The sequence below is a fragment of the Vitis vinifera genome, chromosome 5 (assembly GCF_030704535.1).
Source record: "Vitis vinifera cultivar Pinot Noir 40024 chromosome 5, ASM3070453v1".
NCBI lineage: Eukaryota > Viridiplantae > Streptophyta > Magnoliopsida > Vitales > Vitaceae > Vitis > Vitis vinifera.
The window spans coordinates 4,823,845-4,848,577 of record NC_081809.1 but is presented as its reverse complement, the minus strand read 5'-3'; the positions used below and the strand labels follow the sequence as shown (position 1 = coordinate 4,848,577).

The 24,733-nt window shown below is 36.2% G+C and overlaps 2 protein-coding genes across 2 annotated transcripts; one reads left to right on the top strand and one right to left on the bottom strand.

Moving 5' to 3' along the window:
* The first annotated feature begins 575 nt into the window (after window positions 1-575).
* Window positions 576-1,951, top strand: LOC100252736 (protein FANTASTIC FOUR 3). The gene is made up of 2 exons (XM_059736671.1): window positions 576-1,211; window positions 1,883-1,951. The coding sequence occupies exons 1-2, from the start codon at window positions 576-578 to the stop codon at window positions 1,949-1,951; spliced, it is 705 nt and encodes a 234-aa protein (XP_059592654.1).
* A 7,685-nt stretch (window positions 1,952-9,636) lies between these two features.
* On the bottom strand, window positions 9,637-23,352 carry MAP3K (mitogen-activated protein kinase kinase kinase; the record flags this gene model as incomplete). The annotated part of the gene is given in 17 exon segments (NM_001281276.1): window positions 9,637-9,743; window positions 11,140-11,207; window positions 11,312-11,649; window positions 11,799-12,035; window positions 12,132-12,360; window positions 12,455-12,504; window positions 12,598-12,657; window positions 12,835-12,874; window positions 13,238-13,338; window positions 13,475-13,556; window positions 21,776-21,858; window positions 21,960-22,037; window positions 22,153-22,233; window positions 22,311-22,421; window positions 22,497-22,562; window positions 22,866-22,907; window positions 23,059-23,352. Coding segments are annotated over 17 exon segments (2,061 nt in total). The 3' UTR covers window positions 9,637-9,639.
* Between the last annotated feature and the right edge of the window lie 1,381 nt (window positions 23,353-24,733).

The window sequence follows — 24,733 nt, the reverse complement described above, 5'->3', positions numbered from 1 at the left end:
AAGAAATATTTGGGAGAATCCTTCATTTTCTGGCCTTTTTGTTGGCATTCCTTTGGAAGGGCATGGGAAAGCTGGTATTTTTGGAGAAATGTTATATTCCTTGTCTCTCTTCTACTACACAAGCACACAAGGACATCCTCAGTAAATCCGTTTTCTGCCCACACGAGATATTGTGGGGGGATTGCTGAAATTCAAATTGGATTAGAAAATTTCCAAAATAAAAGTATTGAATATTGCTTTATTTCCCTTTCTTTTTTATTTTATTTATTTTATATATTCTTTATTCTCTTCCATGTGTGGCAGACTAGGAATTGTACAATTCCAGTGGTGTAAAAAGCCCTTTCTCCCTCCTCTTCACACTATACTTTTGGGGACTACAAATTCAGTCCCACCCCCCCTCCTCCCTCATGCCTCATATTCTCTCCTCTCTCTCAAACTCTCTCTCCCTCACAAACCAAGGGGTGTTTTTTCCACTGTTATCCAAAGGCCTAAGCTCCTCTGTTTCTCCCCTGCTTCTGTTTATTCCTTGGTGGGAGCTTCTGCAGTTGTTTTCTCTTCCACCTGCAGCCATCATCATGTCCACTGTTGTGTACCAAGGGCTGCAGTCATGCTTGGAGACCCAGCAGGTGGAGCAGAGGACACTGAGGCTCAAATTGGCTTCCCCAAAACCACACTTCTCTCAGTCCATAGGCTTGTTAGATTCCAACACCAAACAAACTGAAGAGAAATGCCATTATGGGGAAGGTGGCGGCAAGACTAATTCTCCTCTTGACACCCACAACTCCCCAAGCCCTGACTTGGGTGGTTGGAGCTTCATCCATGCTCTCTCCAATGGCTCCCAGGGTCAGAAAGAAGCAATGGAGAAACAGTGCTCATATGTTCACCCTCTAGTGAAGAGGTCTGCATCCACCCTCAGTGACAAGAGCTTGGAAATGTGCACTGAAGATTTGGGGAGCGAGACGGGCACACATGTTGTTGAAAACACCATGTTTGCCGTCCCTGCATCGGCTTCTGAGCCTGGAGACTGCCCATCAAGGGAGCTATTACAATCGCGTCAACTTTTGAGAGCTACGAAAGCAAATTCTCAAAATTTTCCGCCCCCCTTGACAACGATAAGTGGATCAAATTCTCTTCAAATTAGGCCCCACCGTGAAGACGGACGATTAATAATGAAAGCTGTCAAGGCATCTCTAGCACACACGCTTTTTCAGGTAGAACGAAGCGAGGGCCGGCTAAGGCTATGCTTGTTGAAGGATCCAACTAGTAATCTTGACTGGCAAGTAGCCGCCCAGGAAAGTGAAGGCAGCAGTGACGCCAATGAAAGAGAAGAGATTGAAAATGAGGAAGAAAAAGAAGAAGAAGACATTGAAGAAGAAGAAGAAGAGGAGGAGGAGGAGGAGGAGGAGGAGGAGGAGGAGGACGGGGACGAGCAAGATGAGGAAGATGGTGAATTTAACTGGAGTGAGGAGATGGAAGGTAAAAACATGGAAGTTGGGGTTGAAATGGGAATGGAAAAGTATCAAAGGCCCAGCAGATGCAAAGAGGGTGGTGGGCATGGGAGAAAAGGATTGTTAAATTGGGAGCCTTTTTGGGTGACTTCTTCCTAAAGCTTGCCTTTGGATCTCTCTAAATCCAATTCCTACAAACTTTTCTTTGTCCCTTCTCCTTTTTGTCCCCCACTTTTTTCTTTTTTTCTTTTTCAATTTTGGATTCCCCTGTTTCATAAAATATGCTTGTGGTAGGTAGTTATTATAGTTATTTGAATATTCTCTCTCTCTTTCTGCAAACCTCTTACATTTCTATTAATCCATGTTGACAGAGACACATTTTTCCAATAATAATAATATGGATATTGAAACTATATGTTTATCTGGAATGGAAGATATACTTCATGCCCCAACTTCAACTTCTGCCCATTGGATTCTGCAATGAATTAGACAGCATGTCATGAGTTGTATTCCCATCCCAAAATCTATTCAGTATGGCAATGACAGTTCTAAAAGTGACCTTCCAATATGGGCATGGCATAACTTAAAAAGGGCTGGCTACCTAGCCAGCTCCTCCACCAGAGAATCAAACAAATTTTTTTACCCAAACCATCTACTTGATGGATCAAAGATGCTTGGGGAGAAAAACTCAGATTCCGACTTCTTTTCTTCTTCAATCATCGCCGTAACAGATGACATTTCACGTACAACTGGGATCATGACAGAAGTGCTTAGAAGTCTAGAAGGTAGAATCTTGAGACTAAAGGTCCACAATTTTACTAGCAAAAGTTGAAAGTTGAAAGTAGAACAAGAGAAAGATGGCAGAAGCAGCTCCACTTTCTATAGCCAAAAAAATCAATGACTCCTACTCCCATTGGTGGGTGTTTTGATGGATGTATGGCTGGCTGGAAACAACCCACATTTTCTTCAACCAACCCGCTATTTTCACGTTGAGATTGACCTTCAAATCTATATATATACACACCTCAAGGAAATCAGTTTATGTGGCTTGGGGGATACAAATAATTCCTACCTGAGAGCTTAACCATGGCATTAGCCCATGGAGTGGCAGCATCCACGAGGGAATTCGGGCAACAAGTGGGGAGGGGTACATGTGAAAGGTGAATTGTACAAGTACCGTACAGGGGATGGGGTCTAGTGGTCTGCCAGTTCAATCCAAATAATGTTAGCAGCATCCATAGGAGATTCTCGAAATCAACTCCGAACAACAAAGCACAAGGGGGAATATAATTTGTAAGTGCAAGTTGGGTTGTACGAAGCCATACTAAACCACATGTGATATGGTTGTTATCTGGGGCCTTTCCCGACTGCATAAGACCCCACATGTGCCCATCTGCCTCCTCCTTTCTCTTTCAATTTCCCCTTTCTACCATCTATCATCTACTGCTGTTACACACTTACACCCCATGTTTTATCCATGGGGATGACTATTTTCATACCATGATTTGTATGAATCAAAACTGAGAACCCCCTTTTATTTTTATGTCATTGTGGAAAAAGCAAAGTCTGTTGAATTTTAGCATCAGTTGGATATGTCTTGATACCTAACCAGGGGAGAGTTTAAGTGGAGAGCAAACTAATAATTTTCTTAGAGACTTTCTTATATCAAAGTTCCAAAAAAATTTCTGGGAGGCGTAATAGTGGAATATATATGTAATATTCCCATAAAATCACATCGTGATGGAATGTATCATCTCAATAGTTTGGGGAGTAGTTGGGTGTGTACCATCATCTTATTAAATGTTAACTACTTTTCTTCACACCAACATCTAATCTAAAAGACGTTTCAACCAGATCTGCTTCCCTTCTATCATCTCCATGTCCCCTTTTTCTTTTCTTTTTTTTTTTTCTTTTTTTTTTCTTCTTTTTCCACCGAATTCTATTTCTTTTTCATCAAATGGATACAACTCGAGGGATTGAAGGTTATTTGAGGCCATTGTTCCAAGTCTAAAGATTCTTTCTGACTGCACCACCATTGTTCTAAGTTCGATTGATATAGAATTTGACTTCCAACTACAAAACAAAGACTTTGAGCTTATTTTGACAACAATTTGAGGAAACTTTTCTAGTTTTTCAACATTTGAAAACAACCTGATAAATAAATTTTTTTGAATATTAAACAGTTTTTAAAATTACTGTCAATCGAATTCTTCTTATCCAAGGAAATACTCTAATATAATGTTGGAACTGTCCTTGTAGAGAACACACAAGAATATTCTGAAAAGCAAAATCTTGTGCATTCTCCATAACCATACTAACTAACTTGATTGTGGGAGGGTCTTTATTGACAACCCCTCCAAGAGTCTTTCTTGTCCTGCAGGTGGAAGTTAAAGCTAAAATTCTTCATAGATTCTTCACCCAAGTCAACTCAACTCTTTTTTTATGGCAATTGCATTGAGTAAGGGTAATATTTAAGATTGAAATCAAAAGAAAAAAAGGGTTTGATCGGCATTAAAGAGAGTGATACATTTAGTTTTTTTTTCGCTTCTTCTTCTTCTTTTTTTATTTATTTATTTACTTACGGTGGATGAGCATGGTATCACACTAGAACATGGTTAATTTCTTCTGTTTGATTGGTTGGACTTAGTCGGTTAGGTCACCATCCTTAACAAGTACATGCCAAAAATCTCAAAAAGGTAAACGCCCATTTTTAGATTGTATTGGTGAAATTCAAGACTAGTTTTTTTTTTCCTTTGATTTTTGCCCATAGATCCCACCCCCACTTCAAATTCTTTTAAATTTCATAATCTCTTGTCACGTGGCTTTTCTAAAAAGGGTTTCTTCAGATACAACATCACCATTCAGACCCTCAAATATATAACAATCACACCTGCAAACAGTAAAAAAAGGAAAAAAAGTGTGAAATATAATGAGGGAATTGAATGTGATGTGAAAATTGAAGGGGTGTTTTTGGTATATATTTTAAGGGTTGGAGATTCGGAGAAGGGGATCACATGCAGTAAGAAGGGGGTGGAGGGCAGCTTCTGATCGTGGGGTTTGGGCATCCATTCATTAGGAAAAGCCAGATAAGATGATGGGTTCTGGGCTTTGTCAACATGCATGCACATTCATCATTGTGTCTCCAAGAGGTGGTTTTTTAATTCTTCATTCCTCCTCCTTCCTATCAGTTTGTTTCTCTTCCTTCTCATTTAATTCCCATTACCCTTCAAATTTCAACAACTCCATCATGGGTTTCTTCTAAATTTTGCTGCACTTCCAATGTTTTTGGTTGTTCAGCCCGGCCATGTCTTTAATTAAAGCTAGAAATGACATTGAAACAACTGAAAATGCAAAACTATCAGACAAGTTTTTGGGGAAAAGGCCATATATACACTCTAGCTGATAAGTGATCACAACTCCATTTATAGAGGTGACACCTCTAGAGTAGAAATTTCATTTTGATCTAGTTTCGAAAATTTTGAATATGATGATATGAAGAGAAATTAATATGACTAACCTGTTTTTGAAAGTTATATAAACACAAACTGAACATCAACCAAGAGGGTCAGACATGAATAATAGATGCCTTTAGAAAAAAGCATACAAAACCCCCTTTAAAACATGTCTGTTGCTTTCTCAAGATATTTTCATGGCTGCCAAGTGTCAAAAATGAACTAAGAGTTGGAAAAATTGACTATACATATGTAATGTGGACAATTTTATACAGAAATAGTATAAAATATTCTGAAAACTCCATCATGTTTCATGAGATTACTCACTCTTTTCTTCTTTTTGTTAAGTGGGATGACATAAAGGATGAGTGGTGCTGCACCATCTGTAAAAATCATGTAAGTAGGGTTCATGGATGGTGAGTATATTTGCAAAAGAGTGGACTCTCATTGGTTCTATGGCCTCTTTTTCACAAAGGAATTGCACAATATTCAGTACGTGGTATTAGGTTTACTTCATTTATGCTAAAGGCTCTAATCCAAGGCTCCACTATCTTCTTGCCATAAAGGAAAAGCCATTATACAAGTGCTTATTCACAAAACATCTTTCCCCCCTCTCTTCATGCATAAGCAACTAATCCAAAATAGAAACTGTAACAAAAAAATATATAGATGAGAAGGAAAAAAACAAAACAAAAAAATGAAAAAAGCAAATAAAAAGGGTTGAATATTTGAGAATATATGCTGTGGAATGGATGTTCTAGGAAATGAAGAAAATGGAAAGGGTGATCAGTTTGAGGGAGTAAATGGCTCCCATAAAAAGGGTTGAATATTTGAGAATATATGCTGTGGAATGGATGTTCTAGGAAATGAAGAAAATGGAAAGGGTGATCAGTTTGAGGGAGTAAATGGCTCCCATATGCTGGGGATGGTATAGTCAAGCAATAATGCAATTGGGTTGAAGTTGAAGGGGAGTGATCACTGCATAAAGACCTTGGAATTAAAAAATTAGGGGGGGGGGGGGGGGGGGGTGGTGGTGGTGGGGAAAAAAGGAAGAGGTTGTGGTTAGTGGGTCTACCAATGGCATCACCACCAAAAGGGTGCACCATTCTCACAGAAAGCAACCCATTATCTACTCGTAGACCCACCATTCTTGTCCGCCCTAAACCTTGGACACCAATAATACGACCCCAAAAGCACCCAAAACCATTGACTCTTCCCTTCTTATCCATCCAAACTAATTCTATATAAACCATACAATATTTTATGGGAATTTCCACACTATTAAACAGATAAGTCTTGTTCTTTATTAGAATACTGTTCATCCCTTTTGAAAAATTTTGTTTTATACATATTCAAATGAAATTGGACCGACCAATTAAAAGTTTTCTTTTTTAAAGTGCTTTTAGTAAAAAGCTTTTTTTTTTTTTAGAATTTTTTTAAAAAGAAAATCGTGTTTTTTTAAAAGCATTATAAATTATTTTTAAAAAATTTTAAAATAATTTAAAATTTTAAAAATATTGTGAAAGTGAAATATGTAAATAAATAGGAAGGAAGTAACGAAAATGAATGGAATTGTGCATATTTGTGGCTGTGAAATGGTACGGTCACATCATATATGACTTTAACGTAAACGTGCTGAACTCCACATACATCAAATGAACCTCCTTCATTCCATCCAAAAATAGTTTTCAATGGTATTCATCCATCTCAAATTCCACTAATTGTTCCTATTCAGAGATGTGGCGTAAGTTTTTCATGATGCATGCATTGTTTGATTAATCTAAGAATTGGGTTGAATCAAAGTACTGTTTGGAAGAAGAGAGAGTTAACACATTAAAGAAAAGAAAAAGGGGGGAGAGATTAGGGAAGAAGCAAAGGGAGAGACAGGGCGGTGTGAGAGAGATTAGGGAAGAAGGAAAGGGAGACAAGGAGGTGTGAGGCATGGAAAGTGTACGTAAAGTTGCTTTTCAATAATGACCACTGGAATGGCATGTGCTTATCCTTTCAAAATTTTTGGTGATGGGTGTGAAGGACAGAAACACTTGTTCTTTAGGCGTCCTCTTAATGAGGTTGTGATGTAGGACAGAGAAAGAGATGGCTCTCTCTCTCTCTATATTAATAGGATTTTGGGAGAGAGAGAGAGAGGGAGAGAGAGGGAGGGAGGTTTGTACTTTTGGGAAAGAAAATTAAAGAGTGGGCACTGGAAATTCATGTTGTATGGACATAAAAGGAAAACAAGAAAGGCAGAAAGCCATGCCCACTTCACCATTGAACTCAAATCATGAGAACGATGGAAGGGATATTCTTGGTATCCATCCTCAACCCTATGCCCAACTACCATGTATCTTACCTCTTAAGCAAAATTCTTTTCTTTTGCTTCCTTCACATCAACTCAAAACCAAAAGGAACAAATAAATAGACAAGAACCAGCATACCAAAAGAGGAAGTAAAAAGGGACAAGAAAAATTTACAAGTTTGGTACACAATTCTCTCTTCTTTTTTTTAGGGTCTTTTTCCAAATTGATTAAGACTAAAAAAAAGTACTCTTGTAGATAATTTTTGAATTTTGTCAAAAATGATTTGTCTTGATATTTCAACCATAGAAGAAGGGTTTTGTAGAAGGCTGTAAACATGTGAAATAATTCCTATAATACATATAAGGAAAAGTGCTCTCCCTGAAACTGAATCTCTTTGCCTGATATTTTGCTTTACACTTTATAATAATGTTGATCTCCCAGAATCCAACTCTTTCACATCGAGGTTTCTCTTTTCACTACAAAAGAGGAAAAAGAGACCCCCCCCCCCCCCCCCCCCCCACCCCCCCACAAATATTTCTTCATGCCGTTTGATTTCTTCTTATCATTCGGATTTAGCCACGTGAGCAAGCAAGCAAACATTTGTCTTCCCTCTCCTTTTGGTTTATTAGACCAACTCCTTGCTTTGATTGCCATGCTCAAGTTCCAAAATGAAGAAAGTTAAACCCATTTCCCCTTGTCCTTTCTTTTAAATTTTCACACCAACCAAGCAAGTTAACGAAATTGGCGGTTTATTAGGTTGAATTTGTCGGTGGAACAAAAGGAATTCTGTGCAGAGATTCTGGTGATCCTTTTGAGATATTAAACAGTGGGAAGACGGGAAGACAGGCATTAAGGCCTGTACATGCATTGGGAAACATAACGACAATTCGTGGTGGCCATAAACAAAACCCAGATGACCAAAACACCTCCATGTTCCTCCACAACACGCATTAATCATTCTCACTAAGCCCATGTTTCTTTGACTTCCATAAAATACACCGCACAAAAAGAGAAAAGCGAGTGAACAAGATATGGCAGGTATTAAACTTGTCTCAGGGTTGAGCTGGACAGCTAACTGTGGATTAATCAGCAGCCGCGCTCAGGGTAGCTGATTTCAATCAAGAAGGGGGATTTCAAGAATGGGGAGTGTGCCGTAGAATTTTGGACCCAAGTGGAGTTCTGTAGGCCAAAGTCATGATACCTACTAATGTTTTTCCATTATACTTCTGTGGCCAATTCAATCCATATAGTTTACATAGTTCTTTTGTTTAATCAAGCATGTACTCTGTTAGTTAATTTTTACCTAATTGACAAGCTAAAAAACGTCTATAGTATGGACTGTTTTCAGATATAACTATTAGTCCATTGAAGATCACAATTAATCACCAAATCAAATATAATGAAAATTTCCTACTAAATGACGCATCCCAACTCTGTTGTGTTAGAAAAGCCAAACCCAAGAACAAAGGATGGTTCTAAGCTCTAACCATCAGTAGACAAAGCCGGCCCAATTGACAAGCAGCATATTTTACATTTTCCAAGGCCCAAAACACATGCATGGAATGAAATTTAAAGATGAGACATCAACTGGAGAGATTGATGCATTAGACTTTGCCAAATACTAAACCATTTTAGGTTTCCAAGAAAAGAAAGTCAATTGGATAATAAAACCTAAGATGAGAAACATACCATGCTTATCAGGAATGCCAATCCACCAATCTACAGAACAAACTTCTGTAGGCTTCATTTGCTTCAACAAAAATCTTGAAAAGGGTGAGTTTTGTGTAACTGAAATTATGTTGTTCAACAAGCAATCCTATTTAAGAATTTTACACAATGAGAGATGAGAAAGAGATGGAGAATTGGCCTACTACTTCCTGAAAAGCAGAATACTCACTCTTTGAAGAATCTTGTGGTATCTAGTACATATCATCAGCAGATTTCTTGTTTGGAAGCATGAAGATGATTGATATTCTCAAACCAGTTGCCAAATCAACTATTTTTCTAACATCAAGGCATCTGTAGAAACAGCAACAACCAGTCTGGTTGGCAAAACATTGCAATGCAACGCTATTACACCTCTTTCTATGTATTACAGTCAAAACTTCACACAAAAAATCTCAAAAGGCATGTTTTTTTCTCTTTTTTTTAATCATTTCATAACCCACAATAAAATACATGAGCATAGCCTTAAATAAAAGGAAAAGGGGAAAAAACTCATACATAGATACTGTTCAGGTGACAATGCCTGGATGCCACAAGCACCAAATACAAAGGCAGGGCAATTGCAGTTCCTTCTATTCATGCATATATGGGCTAGGCAGCCACTATATTATTGGACACCATTTTCATAAAAAAGGCAGAGCTACATACATTGATACTCTTGACAGGAAAACATACTTTTTTCCTTTTAAGCACCAGTATAGATACACATTAGTATACTCATTTTCCTGGGAATGCAAATCTTAACCGCTCTCTTGGCCGATTTAGAATCTGATCCTTTGGAGATGCTGTCTTCCCTCCAACACCTGCCTGGCGCAACAATTCTGCAACATGCAGCTCCATTGTCATGCTCCCAAAAAAATGTTAAGATATAAAGTCAAGCAACCTTTTAAAAAGACTAGTTCAAACAAAATCACAATAGTAACAAAAACCTAAGCAACAAGGCATCATTCTCCCAGTTTGACACAAATACAAGCCAAAGCTATTTTTCAGACAATATTTTGTCAAACTAATATATAGTTTTTAAATTTCATTCTAAGTAACCTGTATATTTTAGAGATTTAAGCTTCTGTGTTTAAGAATAGCATAAACTAATCTATTTTCAAATCTGTAATGGACCGGTATTCTGTGTTATCACAACTGATGCCATCTAATGGGCTAGCACACAAATCCATATCACATGGCTAGGACTTTGAAGAGCAATCCATCCTGATTTGACTCAAGTGTCCAGAACTAGTACAAAGTAAATTTAACCACAATCAACTGGAGTAGAACAAGAAGATGAACGCTCAGGAATATGCCATTACAGCATATGCAGCAGCAAATATAAGGAACCATCAATTCTTCCTAAACGTAGTGAATCATTTCACCATCCACTGTTGTTTGCACTATAATGAAAAATTCTCACTGTCTAATCCTTCCAAGATATAATTTCAGATACAAAAACAAAGAGGTTTGCACTTTCTCTAATCCCATGGTATGAAGATGGAGGACGGGAACCTGATGCTTTTACTGATTTCCACAGGCAAGCTTACCTAAGCCAAGTCTTAAAATTTGCTAAAACTTTGGCAAAGGTCATAACATGTATCTATAATACAAGACAGAAGGGAAAAAATGGCGAGAATAATTAAATTGGAGCAACTTTAAGCTGAGAGATATTCTATTATGAGGCCATCAATGCAATTGTTGAATGCCAGTGCATCTGGCCCAGATGAATCCTCATATCAAGAAAAACCTCATATCTTTTGATTCCAGAAGCCTCAAGCATGGTTCTGAAGACCATTCAAGGCAGCAGAATCCTCTTGGTTTACTATTTTTAAATCCCAACTCAAGGGCACTACTGATTTTGGTTTGAGTTGTCCTCCTAAGCACACAGGATTACAACAAGCTTTCCTTTCAACCCAATCTGCTGCATATGCCACAGTGGGCAAAGAGTTTTCTTGGTTCCAGCTGATCATTTAGCAATTTGTAGCAGGAGCTCCCAGCTGCCATATCTAATAGAGTCCACTTATGTAGAAGAATTAAAAACCCTTTTACAACAACATTACACGTTTCTATACAAATTTACAAGTTTATGTTTTAGAATAATTTGTACTTCCATGGACTAAAATCAAGCAAGGTGAATCTAAAATGGACTACAGTAGTGGTCCAATAGAAACAAAAGCACATGGTTATGCCATTTAAATCTTAAAAAGCGTATGGAGAAAAGGTGTAACTTGCCTCGTTTCTTCTCAAGCTCTTGATCAAGCTCTTCTTTCCATTTTCTTCGTCTCTCAGAGAAGTTTGTGCTGCCAGAAGATCATGTTTAGTTCTTAGCATATAGAAGGGGAAAAATACATGATTAATTCAGGGAACATAATGATCGAACAAATATCAACATCAGTAAACAAACCTTAAACTGACTGGTTCCTGCTGGGCATCAAGAAGAAGCTCTTTCCATTCACTCAGCTGAGGCGACTGAATTTCCTTCAAAGTTCTATCACTTATAGTGCCAACATTTAATCCACGTTTTGTATGATTTGCAGAGTTGGAAATACAGGCAGCATCAACAGCAGCTGACAACCTTCTGGTAGGGGTTTGATTTGGTGACCTGCTTTTAGGTGGTAAGTTCAAAAAATTTGTAACATTGTCATGTGATTTCCCAACAGCACTTGGAGGACCAGCTGCATTCAATGTGCTGTTGTAAAATTCTTCATATAGTGGCGTTTGAAGCTTCTTCAAATCTAAGGCCTGCAGTAATTTACAGAGCAAGTGAAAATTGCAAGATTTCTACCTTACAAGATCTCCGATGCAAGATATGACCCATAAAGATTAAGAACCAATAATATGATAATATCATCATGTAATGCAAGGAAGATTTATATGAAAGAAAACCATACCTTTTCATCTAGAAAGGCTCTAATTTTTGACTCTGTAACTTCATCATCATCATCTCCAACTAATGGCCCACATGGAAATGTGAAGTCATTCTCCCTCTCATTAGATGCTCTAGGGCTGCCAGCAGGCTTACTAATGGTTTGGTGAGAGGATAAGTTTGCTCCGCTCTTAGTCAACTCTGGACTCTCATCAAATTTGCATGGCCAATCATCAGTGGGCTCACACATAGGGTTAAAACTCTAGTACAAAAAAGCAAATATACCAATTAGTCACTAAATTTCTTTTATAAATTAGAATATCTGATCCACATGAGGAATGTGAAAACGGTTAGTTACCTTATTTAGATGATCAGAAAGAATGGCTGAACCGAACTTTACTGATTGATGAACTATAAAATCGTCTTTATCATCAATCTGACACATGTCATCATCACAACTGTTTGCTCCCCAAAGGGGTCCAGTTCCTGAAAACTTCTCAGGGTATACAGTTGAGCATCTCACACTACCCATGTTACAAACATTATTTGAGCTTGTGCAGTTTGACCTTCTGATTACTGGGTTTGGGCTGCAGCATTAATATTGCCTCTAGGGTCATGATCAGAGGCAAATAATAATAAAAATGTTGAGAAGTCTCAAAACCATCAAATGAAAATGCTTACAAGCTCTTAAGGTCTGTCTCAGATGTTGCCATCATGTTTCCAGAATTTTCCTGATGAATGTAAAAATTAATAAAATTAGCCTAAGACCTGTCAAAGAAGAAAGAAAGGACTTGACAAATATAGCATATAACAATTATACCAACCATAACTGAAGTTTGAAACACTGGATGAGGTTCCTGATACTCCCCAGATACAAATGGATGCTACATATGATTAGCAAAGCAAAAACAGGATAATTAGTAAAAGTTTGATTACTTAATATCATGCACATTATTAGTGGCAAGGGAATACTGAACTCCAAGACAGTGCATATCTATGAATTATTGAAGCTTAATCAATAAAGAATTAATATGGAAAAATAAGGTAGAATTCAGAATTACCTGCAGCAATTCTGAAGCAGCAGGCCTCAAGTTTGGTTCCCTGCCACACCACAATACAACACAAAAGATTTAGAGACGAAAAAGGGTAAATAGCAGAAAATCTAGGTAAACACTGTGTGTGTGTGTGTGTGTGTGTGTGAACAGACTGCAACTAAAGATCAAGCTTTGTTTTTGGGTATTTTTGACATTAAAACACCCAGTTTTACCCCATATGCATGGCATGCATCTGGGATTTTTCATAAGTCCTTGTGCCCCATGAGGGATGAGTGCATGGCATTTTTTATCGTTATATATATGCAAGCATGCATATGTGCATGTGTGTGTGTATGTGATAGGCTCTTTCCAGCCAAAAAAATAATGTGGAAATGAAGGAAACCAAGAAACTACGAAATCGTGGATGTACTTTTGTAAACATTTCAATAGAAAATCTTTTGCCTCTGCAGTAAGATGCTCTGGAATTGGAGGATGAGATTTAGTCGTCCCTATATGGAAGAGAGCAGCAACCTGAAACAAATAACTGTTGTTAGTTTGCAAAGCATGGAGAAGCATCATGCAAAGTTCAGAAAATTTCACTCAAACCAGATAAAGAGATAGAATTAGTAGGAATTTGAGATAAGAAAAAGTGGTCTTAAGTTGGTACCTCCTGATATTGCTGGCTCCAAGGAGGTTTTCCTGTAGCCATCTCAATAACAGTACATCCAACACTCCATATATCAGCAGAGCTGTAAAATATATGTCCAAATTAATGAGCTCCAAAGAACAAAAGATAAGGAGCAGAAAGAATAACTTTTTATTTCATTGGAGATAGGAGTCAAAGCAGATTCTGTACAAGATCATTGATATACATCCAAATGGGAATTTAGAATAGGAACTTTCCGAAAACCCTTTCTTATTCTGCTAAGCCTCTGGTCCTTTCTTTTCTTTTTTTCTTTCTTTTTTTTTGCTTCCGTTTGGTAACTCGCTAGATAAATACATGTGAAACAGCACCTCACAAGAACTTAGAAACCCCAATGTTCTTTGAGCCTTCCAATAATTATTTCAACAATTTCAACCTTACATTTGAACTAAAGGAAACAAATATGCATGCAAATTTCAACTGAAACTCTGAATAAACACAAACTAAGCTAAAAGGTAAATATAAACAACCCAAAAGAATATCCTTAAAAGTTAGTTTCCATGTTGTTACACTTTTTTTAAATTCTCAATTGACCGGGTTCTATTGTCTGAATAAAAATTTAAATGTTAGCTCAGGTATAAATTCTTTTGTAATTTTCATTGCTAAAGCACACCACAAAATCACAAATGATACATAAATATAATAATAATTATCTAAACTAGTACAACCTATCGTTGAGTCTTGATAATTTTTATGTTAAAGATTAGGAAGGTTTTCTTTGGAGAGAAAAGATATTGAGTTGAAAAGATTTTTTTTTTTTATTCAACTTGATTTTTCCACTACATAAAACTCTAATTTATAGAGTTACAAGATACATAAAACAGAAGTCAGAGATAACCTATTGGCTAACCTGAAATCTAGGAACAGAAAAATAAATTTAAAAATAAACAACTTGATCAAATAAGATAGTTGTCTAACAAACAAATCTAATATGATCTTTTATTAAATAACACAAATTTAAACTAACTAAAAAACGTAATCTTTCAACACTCCCCCCCCCCCCTCTCTCAAGCTGGTGTGAATAGATATATCTGTCATTCCTAATTTGTCTATCAAATCTTCAAAACTTTGTTTGGACAACCCATTGTTGAGTGTATCTCCTATTTGTTGCGTGGTTGGTACATAAGTCATGCAGGTCATTTTATTTTCAATTTTTTTTTTTTTTTTTGATAAGTAAAAGCAATTGTATTAAGAAAGCTTGATGCACTCCATTATCAATTTTTTCCTTGGTGAAATGCTTATCCACTTCTGCATGCTTTGTGCAGCCATGGTGAACTGGGTTGTGGGTGATGCTAATCGCAACTTTGTTATCACAAAAGAACTTCATAGGTTTCACACTTGGTATCTTGAGTTCTTCCAACAATCTTTGAAGCCAAATCAGCTCACATGTTCCTTGTGCTAGTGCTCTATATTCAGCTTCTGCACTACTCAAGGCCACAACATTCTGCTTCTTGCTCCTCCATGTGACTAGATTTCTCCATACAAAAGTGCAGTATCCTGTTGTTAACTTTCTATCATCAACAAAACCTGCCCAGTCTGCATCTATATAGGCCTCCACACCTCTCTTCTCATTTTTGCCAAAGAATAGCCCTTTTCCAGGTGTAGTCTTTAGATATTTCAATATTCCATGCATAGAATCCAAATGTTCTTGAAATAGGTCATGCATATACTGACTAAATAAACTCATTGCAAAAGCAATGTCAAGTCTTGTGTGAGGCAAGGTATATTAGTTTTCCAACCAATCTCTAGTATCTCCCCCGATCTACTAGATTACCTGCCTTCATTCTTAACTTACCATTCCATTCTATAAGTGTCTCGGATGGTTTGCAACCAAGCATGTCTATTTCCTTCAATAAGTCAATTATATATTTCTTTTGGGATATAGAACTCCCTTTTTATTGTTCTAGCCACTTCCATGCCCAAGAAGTACTGTAGTTGACCTAGATCCTTGATCTCAAATTCTCGTGCTAAAAATCCTTTTGGTCGTGCTAATTCCTCTAAGTCATCTCCCATAAGGATAATATCATCTACATACACCACTAGAATGGACACTTTCCCATTTTGAGAGTGCTTGAAGAATAATGTATGATCTGTCTAGCCCTGGTTGTACCCATATTTCTTTACAAACTTTGTGAAGCAATCAAACCAAGCTCATGATGACTGTTTTAGCCCATAGAGAGATTTCTTCAACCTATGTACTTTTCTACCTCCACCCCCATCAAATCCAGAGGGTAAGTCCATATACACTTCCTTATCAAGTTCCCTATTAAAGAAAGCATTTTTCATGTCCATCTGATGAAGTGGCCAATCGAGGTTTGCAGGTAGCGATAACAATACTCTAAGGGTATTAGGCTTAGCAACTAGAGCAAAGGTCTCACTGTAATCTACACCAAAGGTTTGGGTAAAACCTTTGGCCACTAATCAAGCCTTGTATATTTCTATATTGTCATCCGATTTATACTTGATCATGAACACCCATTTGCAGCCCATTGGGTATTTCCCTTTTGGTAGCTCCACAATATCCCAAGTATCATTCTTTTTTTAAGGCTTGCATCTCTTCCATAATTACAACTTTCCACTTGGGAATTTTTAGAGCTTCATGAATGCTTGTAGGTGCTTCTGCATCTGTAATTTTTACACTTACAGCCCAATATGGTGAAGACAGGTTGCTGTAGGACAAATAGTTGGATATCATATGCTTCGTGCATGATCTGATGCCTTTCCTAACTGCAATTGGCATGTCCAAGCCATTTTATTGTTGCAATATATCTTCTTGTTGACTGTTTGGAAAACCTGAGACTCCTTCACATTTGGGATTGTTTCCGGTTCAGTCTCTTGGCAGTGCTCTTGGAGTGTAACAATAGGTACTTCCTGAGGAGCATGATGTTTTTCCTTTCGCGAATAAACACAGCTCAGGTTGGTGATTAAGCCTAGGCGGATTTCTTACTATTTCCAACTCTGGTTCTACATTTTCCATAATTGTCAGTGGCATAATTGACTCAGTTGGAGGTTTGGTGACTTGGTTGAGACTGAAAAAGGAATAGTTGAGAAATCTTCTTGTTGACTGTTTGGAAAACCTGAGACTCCTTCACATTTGGGATTTGTTTCCGGTTCAGTCTCTTGGCAGTGCTCTTGGAGTGTAACAACAGGTACTTCCTGAGGAGCATGATGTTTTTCCTTTCGCGAATAAACACAGCTCTGGTTGGTGATTAAGCCAGGCAGATCTCTTCCTATTTCCAACTCTGGTTCTACATTTTCCATAATTGTCAGTGGCATAATTGACTCAGTTGGAGGTTTGGTGACTTGGTTGAGACTGAAAAAGGAATAGTTGAGAAATCCCAAAGACAATCTTCACTTAATTTCTCCTCCTAAAGAGAAGGATTTGGATAGTATGGTTGGTCCTCAAAGAAAGTAGCATCCTTAGTAACAAACAGTTCTCTAGTTTTAGGATAATAGCACTTGTATCCTTTTTGGCATGGCGAACATCTGAGGAAAAGGCATTTTGTGGCTCAAGGATCAAGCTTGGTATTAGTGGAGGCATGAACAAAGACAATGCAACCAAAGGTTTTTATGGGAAAATTTTGGATTAATCGTGTGTGAGGATAGGTTTGGAGTAGGATTTGTAAGGAAGTTTGAAATTGAAGAACCTTAGCTGGAAGACGGTTTATAAGATAAGAGGCAGTGAGAATGGCTTCTCCCCAAAATAACTTAGGGACATTATTTGTGAACATTATGGCACGGGTAGCTTCTAGTAGATGTCCATTTTTTTGTTCAGCTATGCCATTTTGTTGTGAGATTCTGACACAAGTGCTCTGATGAACAATTTCATTATTCTTAAGGTAGGTCCCAAGGATAGAGTTAAAGTATTCACGACCATTATCTGTTTAGAATTTGTATTTGGGTTTGAAACTGGGTTTTGGTCATTTGGTGAAAAATTGGAAGGTAGACTCAGCATCAGGTTTTTCCTAAAGTAGGAAGACCCAACATAGGCATGTGTGACATCTATAAAGGTGATAAACCATCTAGCCCTTGTGATCTTATTTACTTTTGAAGGTCCCCAAATGTCACTATGAATCATTGAAAACGGTTTGGACATTCTATAAGGTTAGATGGGATATACAACTCGTGTATGCTTTGCTAATTGACATATCTCACACTAAAATAAATTTAGCTCTTTATTTTGAAATAACGAGGGAAATAGTCTTTTTAGATAAGAGAAGCTAGGATGCCCTAGTCTTTTATGCCATAACATAATCTTGTTTGAAACAAAAATAGAAATCAGAACAGATCCACTACTTAGTGTTTGAGCTTGTTTATTCAAGACTTGTTCTTTAGCACTGCCAATCGTCCTCCTCGAATGCAAATCCTAAAACTCACAATAAGAAGGGAAAAACTTAGCCACACTGCAAATCTCGAGTCAATTTGCTAATTGAAACCAAATTACAACTGAGATTAGGAACATGGAGAACTGAGTGTAGTGTTATATTAGGTGAAATGGACACTGTTCCTTTGCCAACCACAGATGACAGTGATCCATCAGCAATTCAAATCTTAAAAGTCCCAAGGCATAGTGTATAATAAGTGAACAGGTCATGGCTGCCCGTCATGTGGTTGGATGCTCCAAAGCCAATAATCCATGACTTAACTAGTTTCTGATTTTGTGGTTAGGGCAGATGAGAAGCTACCTTTTTGGGCTATGGAACAAGAGGGAGTAGGACTAGGTTGAGTATTGTGTTGTTGGAATTGTGCCTGCATGAAAAGTTGTTGCAATTCTGCCATTTGTTCAATGGTAAAAACAGAATGTCCTTGTAGCTTATTGTCCTCTACTGTGGCCTGGTATCCTCGTCCATCACCTTGCTTCCTTGGTTGCCAATTTGTTGGTTTCCAATGTAATTTCCAACAATTTTCTCGACTATGGTTAGATCGCTGACAATGATCACACCATACATGATTATTCTGTCAACCTCCATGCTGGTCAGGAGTTGAACGCTGTTCACCAAAATTTGGACACTGCTCTCCATGAATTGTTCGTTGCTCTCCATAATTTAGACACTGCTCTCCATAGGCTAAACTACTATATTTTGTGACAAGAGCAGCGTTTTGCAGCAAGGATTCAACTGATGGATCCTTAGAGGTTCTGAGCATTACTCGCTTTCTACTTTTTTCCCGTTTAACTTCAGCAAAGGCATCTTGAATCCTTGGCAAGGGTTTTGTTCCCAAATTAAGTCCACGAACCTTATCTAGGTCTTTGTTAAGACCATGGAGAAAAGCAAACAACCTTTCTTTCTCTAGTTTCTTGGTATATCTTACTCTACACTCCAGGCAAACCCCAGTGTTGTCATCAAACAAATCCAACTCCTACCACAAACCAATCAAGGTATTGTAATAATTTATTACCGTTGAATCACCTTGCTTCTTCTCCTTGAGTTCAAATTGTAGTTCAAAGAGTTGAGAAACATTGTCAAGATCTGAGTACATAACCTTGACAGTGTCCCAAATCTCTTTTGCCATCTTGTAAGAGAGATAATTTCGCCCTATTTTAGCTTCCATCGAGTTGACCAACCAAGTCATCATCATGGAATTCTCGGATTCCCATGTGAGATAGCCATGTTCAGTTGCTACTGGTTTTTGAGAGTCTCATGTTAAGTAGCCTAGTTGTCCCTTATTGCAAATGACGAAAAAAACAAATTGGGACCAGTCCAAATAATTGGTCCCATTTAATTTATGTTAGGTAATCTGTAGGGTGTGAGATTCAGCAATATTGTTGGGAGAAACAGAGTTGGATGGTTAGGTAATTGTCTCGGAGGATGCTTTAGATGTTCCATCACGAGCATGGCTAGTCATTGTTGTTTTAACCACGGATAATAATTTTTTTTTTTAAGGAAATTAGAGAGTGCTTTGATACCATATTGAATTGAAAAGATATTTTTTTTTATTCATCCTATTTTTTCCACTACATAAAACTCTAATTTATAGAGTTACAAGATATGTAAAACAGAAGCTAGAGATAACCTTTTGGCTGACCTAAAATCTAGGAACAGAAAAATAAATTTAAAAATAAACAATCTGATCAAATAAGATAGTTGCCTAACAAACAAATCTATCATGATCTTTTATTAAATAACACAAATTTAAACTAACTAAAAAACGTAATCTTTCAACAAAAGAAAGTGATACTAAAAAGAAGATAGAGAAGAAGAGAAAAATCAAGACCATGATTGATAAAACAAAAAAAAATAGAAAAACATATTTGACAACCAAAAAATAGTAAACATTTTTCTGCTCTTAAAAATAGAAAATGAAGTTTTTTAACAGAAGAAATTTTAGTTTTTTTCACTTGTTTTCTAAGGTCTGTTTCAAAAAATAATTATACAAATATGGAGAATGATTAAAAATAAACACTACACATAAAAGTTTTTAAAACATAAAAAATAGACTCAAAACATTTCAAATTCCCAAAACAAACTCTTTTTGTTTAAAACATTAGAAAATAGCTTTTAAAAACCATTTTCCAGAACTGTTTTTGGAAATAAAGTTCAAATTTTTAGGTTTTAAAAACCATACACTTAATTGAGAATTTGTTCTCTACATAAAATTTTGTGATTCAATTCTCAAATGAACTTGTCTCTTTAAATCTTTCAAGTTTCCAACTGCTCCTAAATTTTTTTCTCTTTAAACTTCTATTTAAAACATCATCTATCCTAGGCAGAAAGCTAGATTAAAACTAAATCAAAGCTTCTAAACAAAAAAAAAAAAAACTTCGAGAACTTGAAATAAATTTGTTTGTGAGCTTTGGAAAAAAGAAAAAACAGAACACATTTGAATAATTTTTTATTTTTATATAAAACTTACTGATTGTTCAAAAAGTTACTCTACTTTAAACTTTCCATGTTGTGGAATAATTCTCTCTAAAACACTTTTTCTCATCATTAATACTCACTTTACCAAAAAAATTCACTTACATTCTAATTAATTTGTGTTTTCAAGTGCACTCTCCCAGTTTTTAGTTAATTACAAGAAAAAAAATAATTGAAACAAAGACAACATCAATTTCCTAAACCCTAAAAATAGTCTATTTTTTAACTTTGTTTTCTTTATGTGTTCTCCAAATATTTGTTTCTGATGAGATAAAACTGTTGCGAACTTCACCCTTTAAGAGAACCTTCCATTATTTCCAAATGCAATAAACAGGCATAGGACTCTACTTTCCAAAATTCTCTTACTAACAAAGCTAACACAGACAAGGCAAAATCCAGAAATCCCAAAGATATGAAAAATAGGACCCAAGCCACAATGCAATGAAGAGGAATATGGCTAGTAGATTCCGCATCCTGATATATAAGCAACACCAGTTAAGCAGGACTACCCTCTACTTCGTAATAGACATATGGTAATGTTCTTACCCCAAAAACCACATCTGACACAAGAGACACTACTTAGACTGCTAGGATTTCAAACCTTTGAAGTCAAGAAAGAAGGGGAATTCCCTCCCTCCTAACAAAAAAATAAACAAACATTTACCTATCAGAAAAAATAAAAATAAAAATAAAATAAACAAAGGCATCTTTAAGGGAGACAATAAACAAATAAAGAAAAGACCCTTTCTAAAACAATACCTCACAACATTTTTTTTTTATGGATAAAAAGGAATATATTAAAAAGAGACACTCCAAAAAAGTGCCCCAATGTATACAGGAAGTATACAAAGGACACCTAAAAGCGCAGGGGCAGTACCTCACAACATTAAGATTACCCTCAATATACCATGGATCCTGCCAGTCTCTAATGGCCCCTGAATCCTTTCGAAAGGACACTCCTATCAAGACATTTGAGGGACAAAAATGGAAAACATAAATTCTAGGCTTCTTCAAGAAATTTAATAATGTTTTACTTGCACCATTAAGTGCCTGAAAGCTCAATATGGGATTCTAAAACCATGCTGTGCTACCTTGGATCACAAAACATATGTTAGTATAGCAAACAAGGTTATTTCAATGCTATGCATTTTCCCTCATCAAATAAGTTTTGAACATAAAAAAAATGTTGATCACCACAACCATTTGTAATGCCTTGTTTTAATTACTAGGTGTCACAATGGACAGATCTAGTTTATCTATGAACCATTAAGAATAGAGAAACAAGTAAACTAGAACAAGTAAGCTGTCCATTCCTAATTAAGTCAAGCAAATTTGGTTCCTAAGTATGTTGAGAAAATTTGGATTCATGTGATAATATAGTATCATAAAGTTGCATCATTTTCCTCACAAGCTATGTCCAGTCTGGAGAATAACTTCAGGAGCCATCCAATATGGAGTACCCTTCATTGACTTGGCACCAGTCATAGTAGCCTGCGGCAGAATAAAACCTCAATTATGAATATGCTGACAAAAAATGACCTTGAAGAATAAAATTACTTAGATTTAGAATACAACAGAAAATAATGCCTTACCAGCTCAACAACTTTCTTAGATGCACCAAAGTCTGCAAGTTTAATGCATCCCTTATTATCAACCAGGATATTTGCCCCCTGAATGATGCACGGCCATTATGAGATATAGACACAAGTAGAAAACATAAGCATGCGCACATATACAAGTAATGGAGTTCCATAATAATACCATTTGCAAGAAAAAAGGAGATACCTTTATGTCCCTATGCATAATACCATTTTTGTGAAGGTATTCCAATCCTAATAATAGCTGTTTTGTATACATTCTTATAACCTGAATATTTAACAAGTTAAGCAAATCAGCATTCTAAACATACAAATCATATAGCTTGAAATGTAAAACTCACTTACAGACTCAGGGAAGGATCCAAATTTTCCTAAGAGTGACGAAATGGACCCTCCCGGCACAAACTCCAACAAAATGTTCAATGACTCATCTTCTCTTGCAGTTCCCAAATATCTCTAAAAAAAGAATGAAGAAGAGGTTAGACAATAAGCAAACATCTCTTCCACAAGGAAACAGGAGATCATACTTACAACAATGTTTGGATGTGAGAGATTCTTCAGAAGCTTCACTTCTTCCTCAAGCTCTCTGATGTGAGCCTATTTCAATTAAAGGATATAACCTCTATCAAATATATTATAAATAACTGAAACACTATCTACTTAAGAACACAAATTTACAGATTCAATACCACAAGCACAGCAAATCCAAAAGGATGAAGCTTAGTTGTTATTTGAAAGTACATAAAAAAATAATCATATTCCATTAAAGGCAAGAAAAGTACTTTAAAAATGAAAATCATTCCACGGGTGTAAAAGAAAATAAATTCTATCGCTACAAAATTCAAGCCAGTCATTAACCCAAGAAACTAAATTCTGTACACAAAAAATATTAATTCTTACCTGCGTTTTTTCTTTTGAAGCACTATTCGCAGCAATTGAAACCTATAACAATAAGCAATACAAATGTCCAAAATTAGTGTCAAATTATTGGCAAAACCACTTTAAAATGCATAAATCGGCTTCCTTTCTCATCCATTTCCTAATCATTTCCTCGAATTTTCACTTTTGAACAACGCTTAGGCTAAACATTAACCTGCTTAATGGCAAGAAGCTCTCCGGAATCAAGATTCATCCCCATATAGACTCGCCCGAATGCGCCACACCCGATTAACTCGCCTTTCCTCCACCGGATCGAAGGCGCCTCATCTTTGGGGATCGGAGGCAACGCACGAACAGACTGTCTTGAAAAGAGTCCGATTCCAGATTTGCGAATGCTGGACCATATTTTCTCCACCGGGCCTCCATATCCTCCATATTCTCCATCTTCGCCGGATGCTGGTCGAAATACTAGAGATCGGCGAACTGATCCGAATATGTCTTGCATCAGTGTAGTGGATTATCTGGAAGTGTTTGGTTTGCGAGAAAAAATCCTAGGGTTCTCCGAGGTTCGTCTGGTGTGAGTGAAAGAGCAGAGAGAGAGAGAGAGGAAACTCGGAGGAGGGAAGAGAGAGTGGGGTCTTTTTTTCAAAAATAAAAAAATGGTATCTTAAATTGTCAATGGCGTTTTCTTAATACCGGGTACCTCTCGCCCCTTAAACGACGCCGTTTCAATTTGATTGCCTTCTCTAAGTTCAGTTTAATAACGGCTAGTCTAAAAACGCTTGCCTGTTCTCATCGTTCACCTAAAACGACACCGTTTTGATCTCTCTCTCTCTCTTCCTCTTTTCTTTTTTTCCCTGTTGCTACCGACGCCATTTCTTTCCCTGTTTCAGTTTTTTTTTTTCACTTTTACAGCCTCTAAAAGCCATCATTTTTACCGTTATTCTATGTTTGAAACTTAATATTGATATATCAATTCGATCCGAGATCTCTTATTGAATTGCTCAAGCATTCTTAATATTATGCCTTGAAGAGGACTCGGGCGATGCCATACGCAAAAAGGAAGAGACTTATAGAATGGCGGAGGCAAATGAGAGTATCAAATCAACATAAAAAATTTATTACTTATTAAAAATAAAAATAAAAATAAAAAGTATTATAAAAAATAAAAATATTTTTTATTAGATATTTAATTAATTTATTTTTTTATGATATTATTATTAATTCTCATTCCTTTTTGGATTCTTATTCGTCAAATAGACCATTAAATTTGAAATAAAATCATAATTACTATTACTAAAAATTAGTGAATTAAAAAAAAACTTATAAGTGCATTTAGGAGTGATTCTAAAAAGAGTTTTAGCATTTTTAATACTTGAATGATAAAAATTTTTAAGTATTAAAAATATTAAAAATGATTCTTATAATCACTATTAAACGTACTCTTAAAATGTGTTTGATAGTAATTATAGAAAGTATTTTTAATACTTGGAAGATAAAAATTTTCAAACGATACAAAGTCTAGAGACACTTTTTAAAATCATTATTAAATACACTTTAAGTTTTGTCAATAAAAAACATATAAGTTTCATTATTTATATATATATATATATATATATATATATATATATATATATATTTCAAAATCACTCTCACACGTACAAATATGTTTTAGAGTGTTGTGCTTTTGAAAAATTTGGATTGTACTAAAAAAAATTGTTACTTAAAAACAATTTATTTTTAATAATAAAAAATATTTTCTATTTTTTAGTGGACAAATAATTTTCTTCATTTTTTGGGAAACAGCAAAAAGAGTCCAGAAGCAAGTCTTAAATCTTTTATATTTTTAGTTGACAAGTGGAAAAAAAAAGTTAATAAACAAGCCTTAA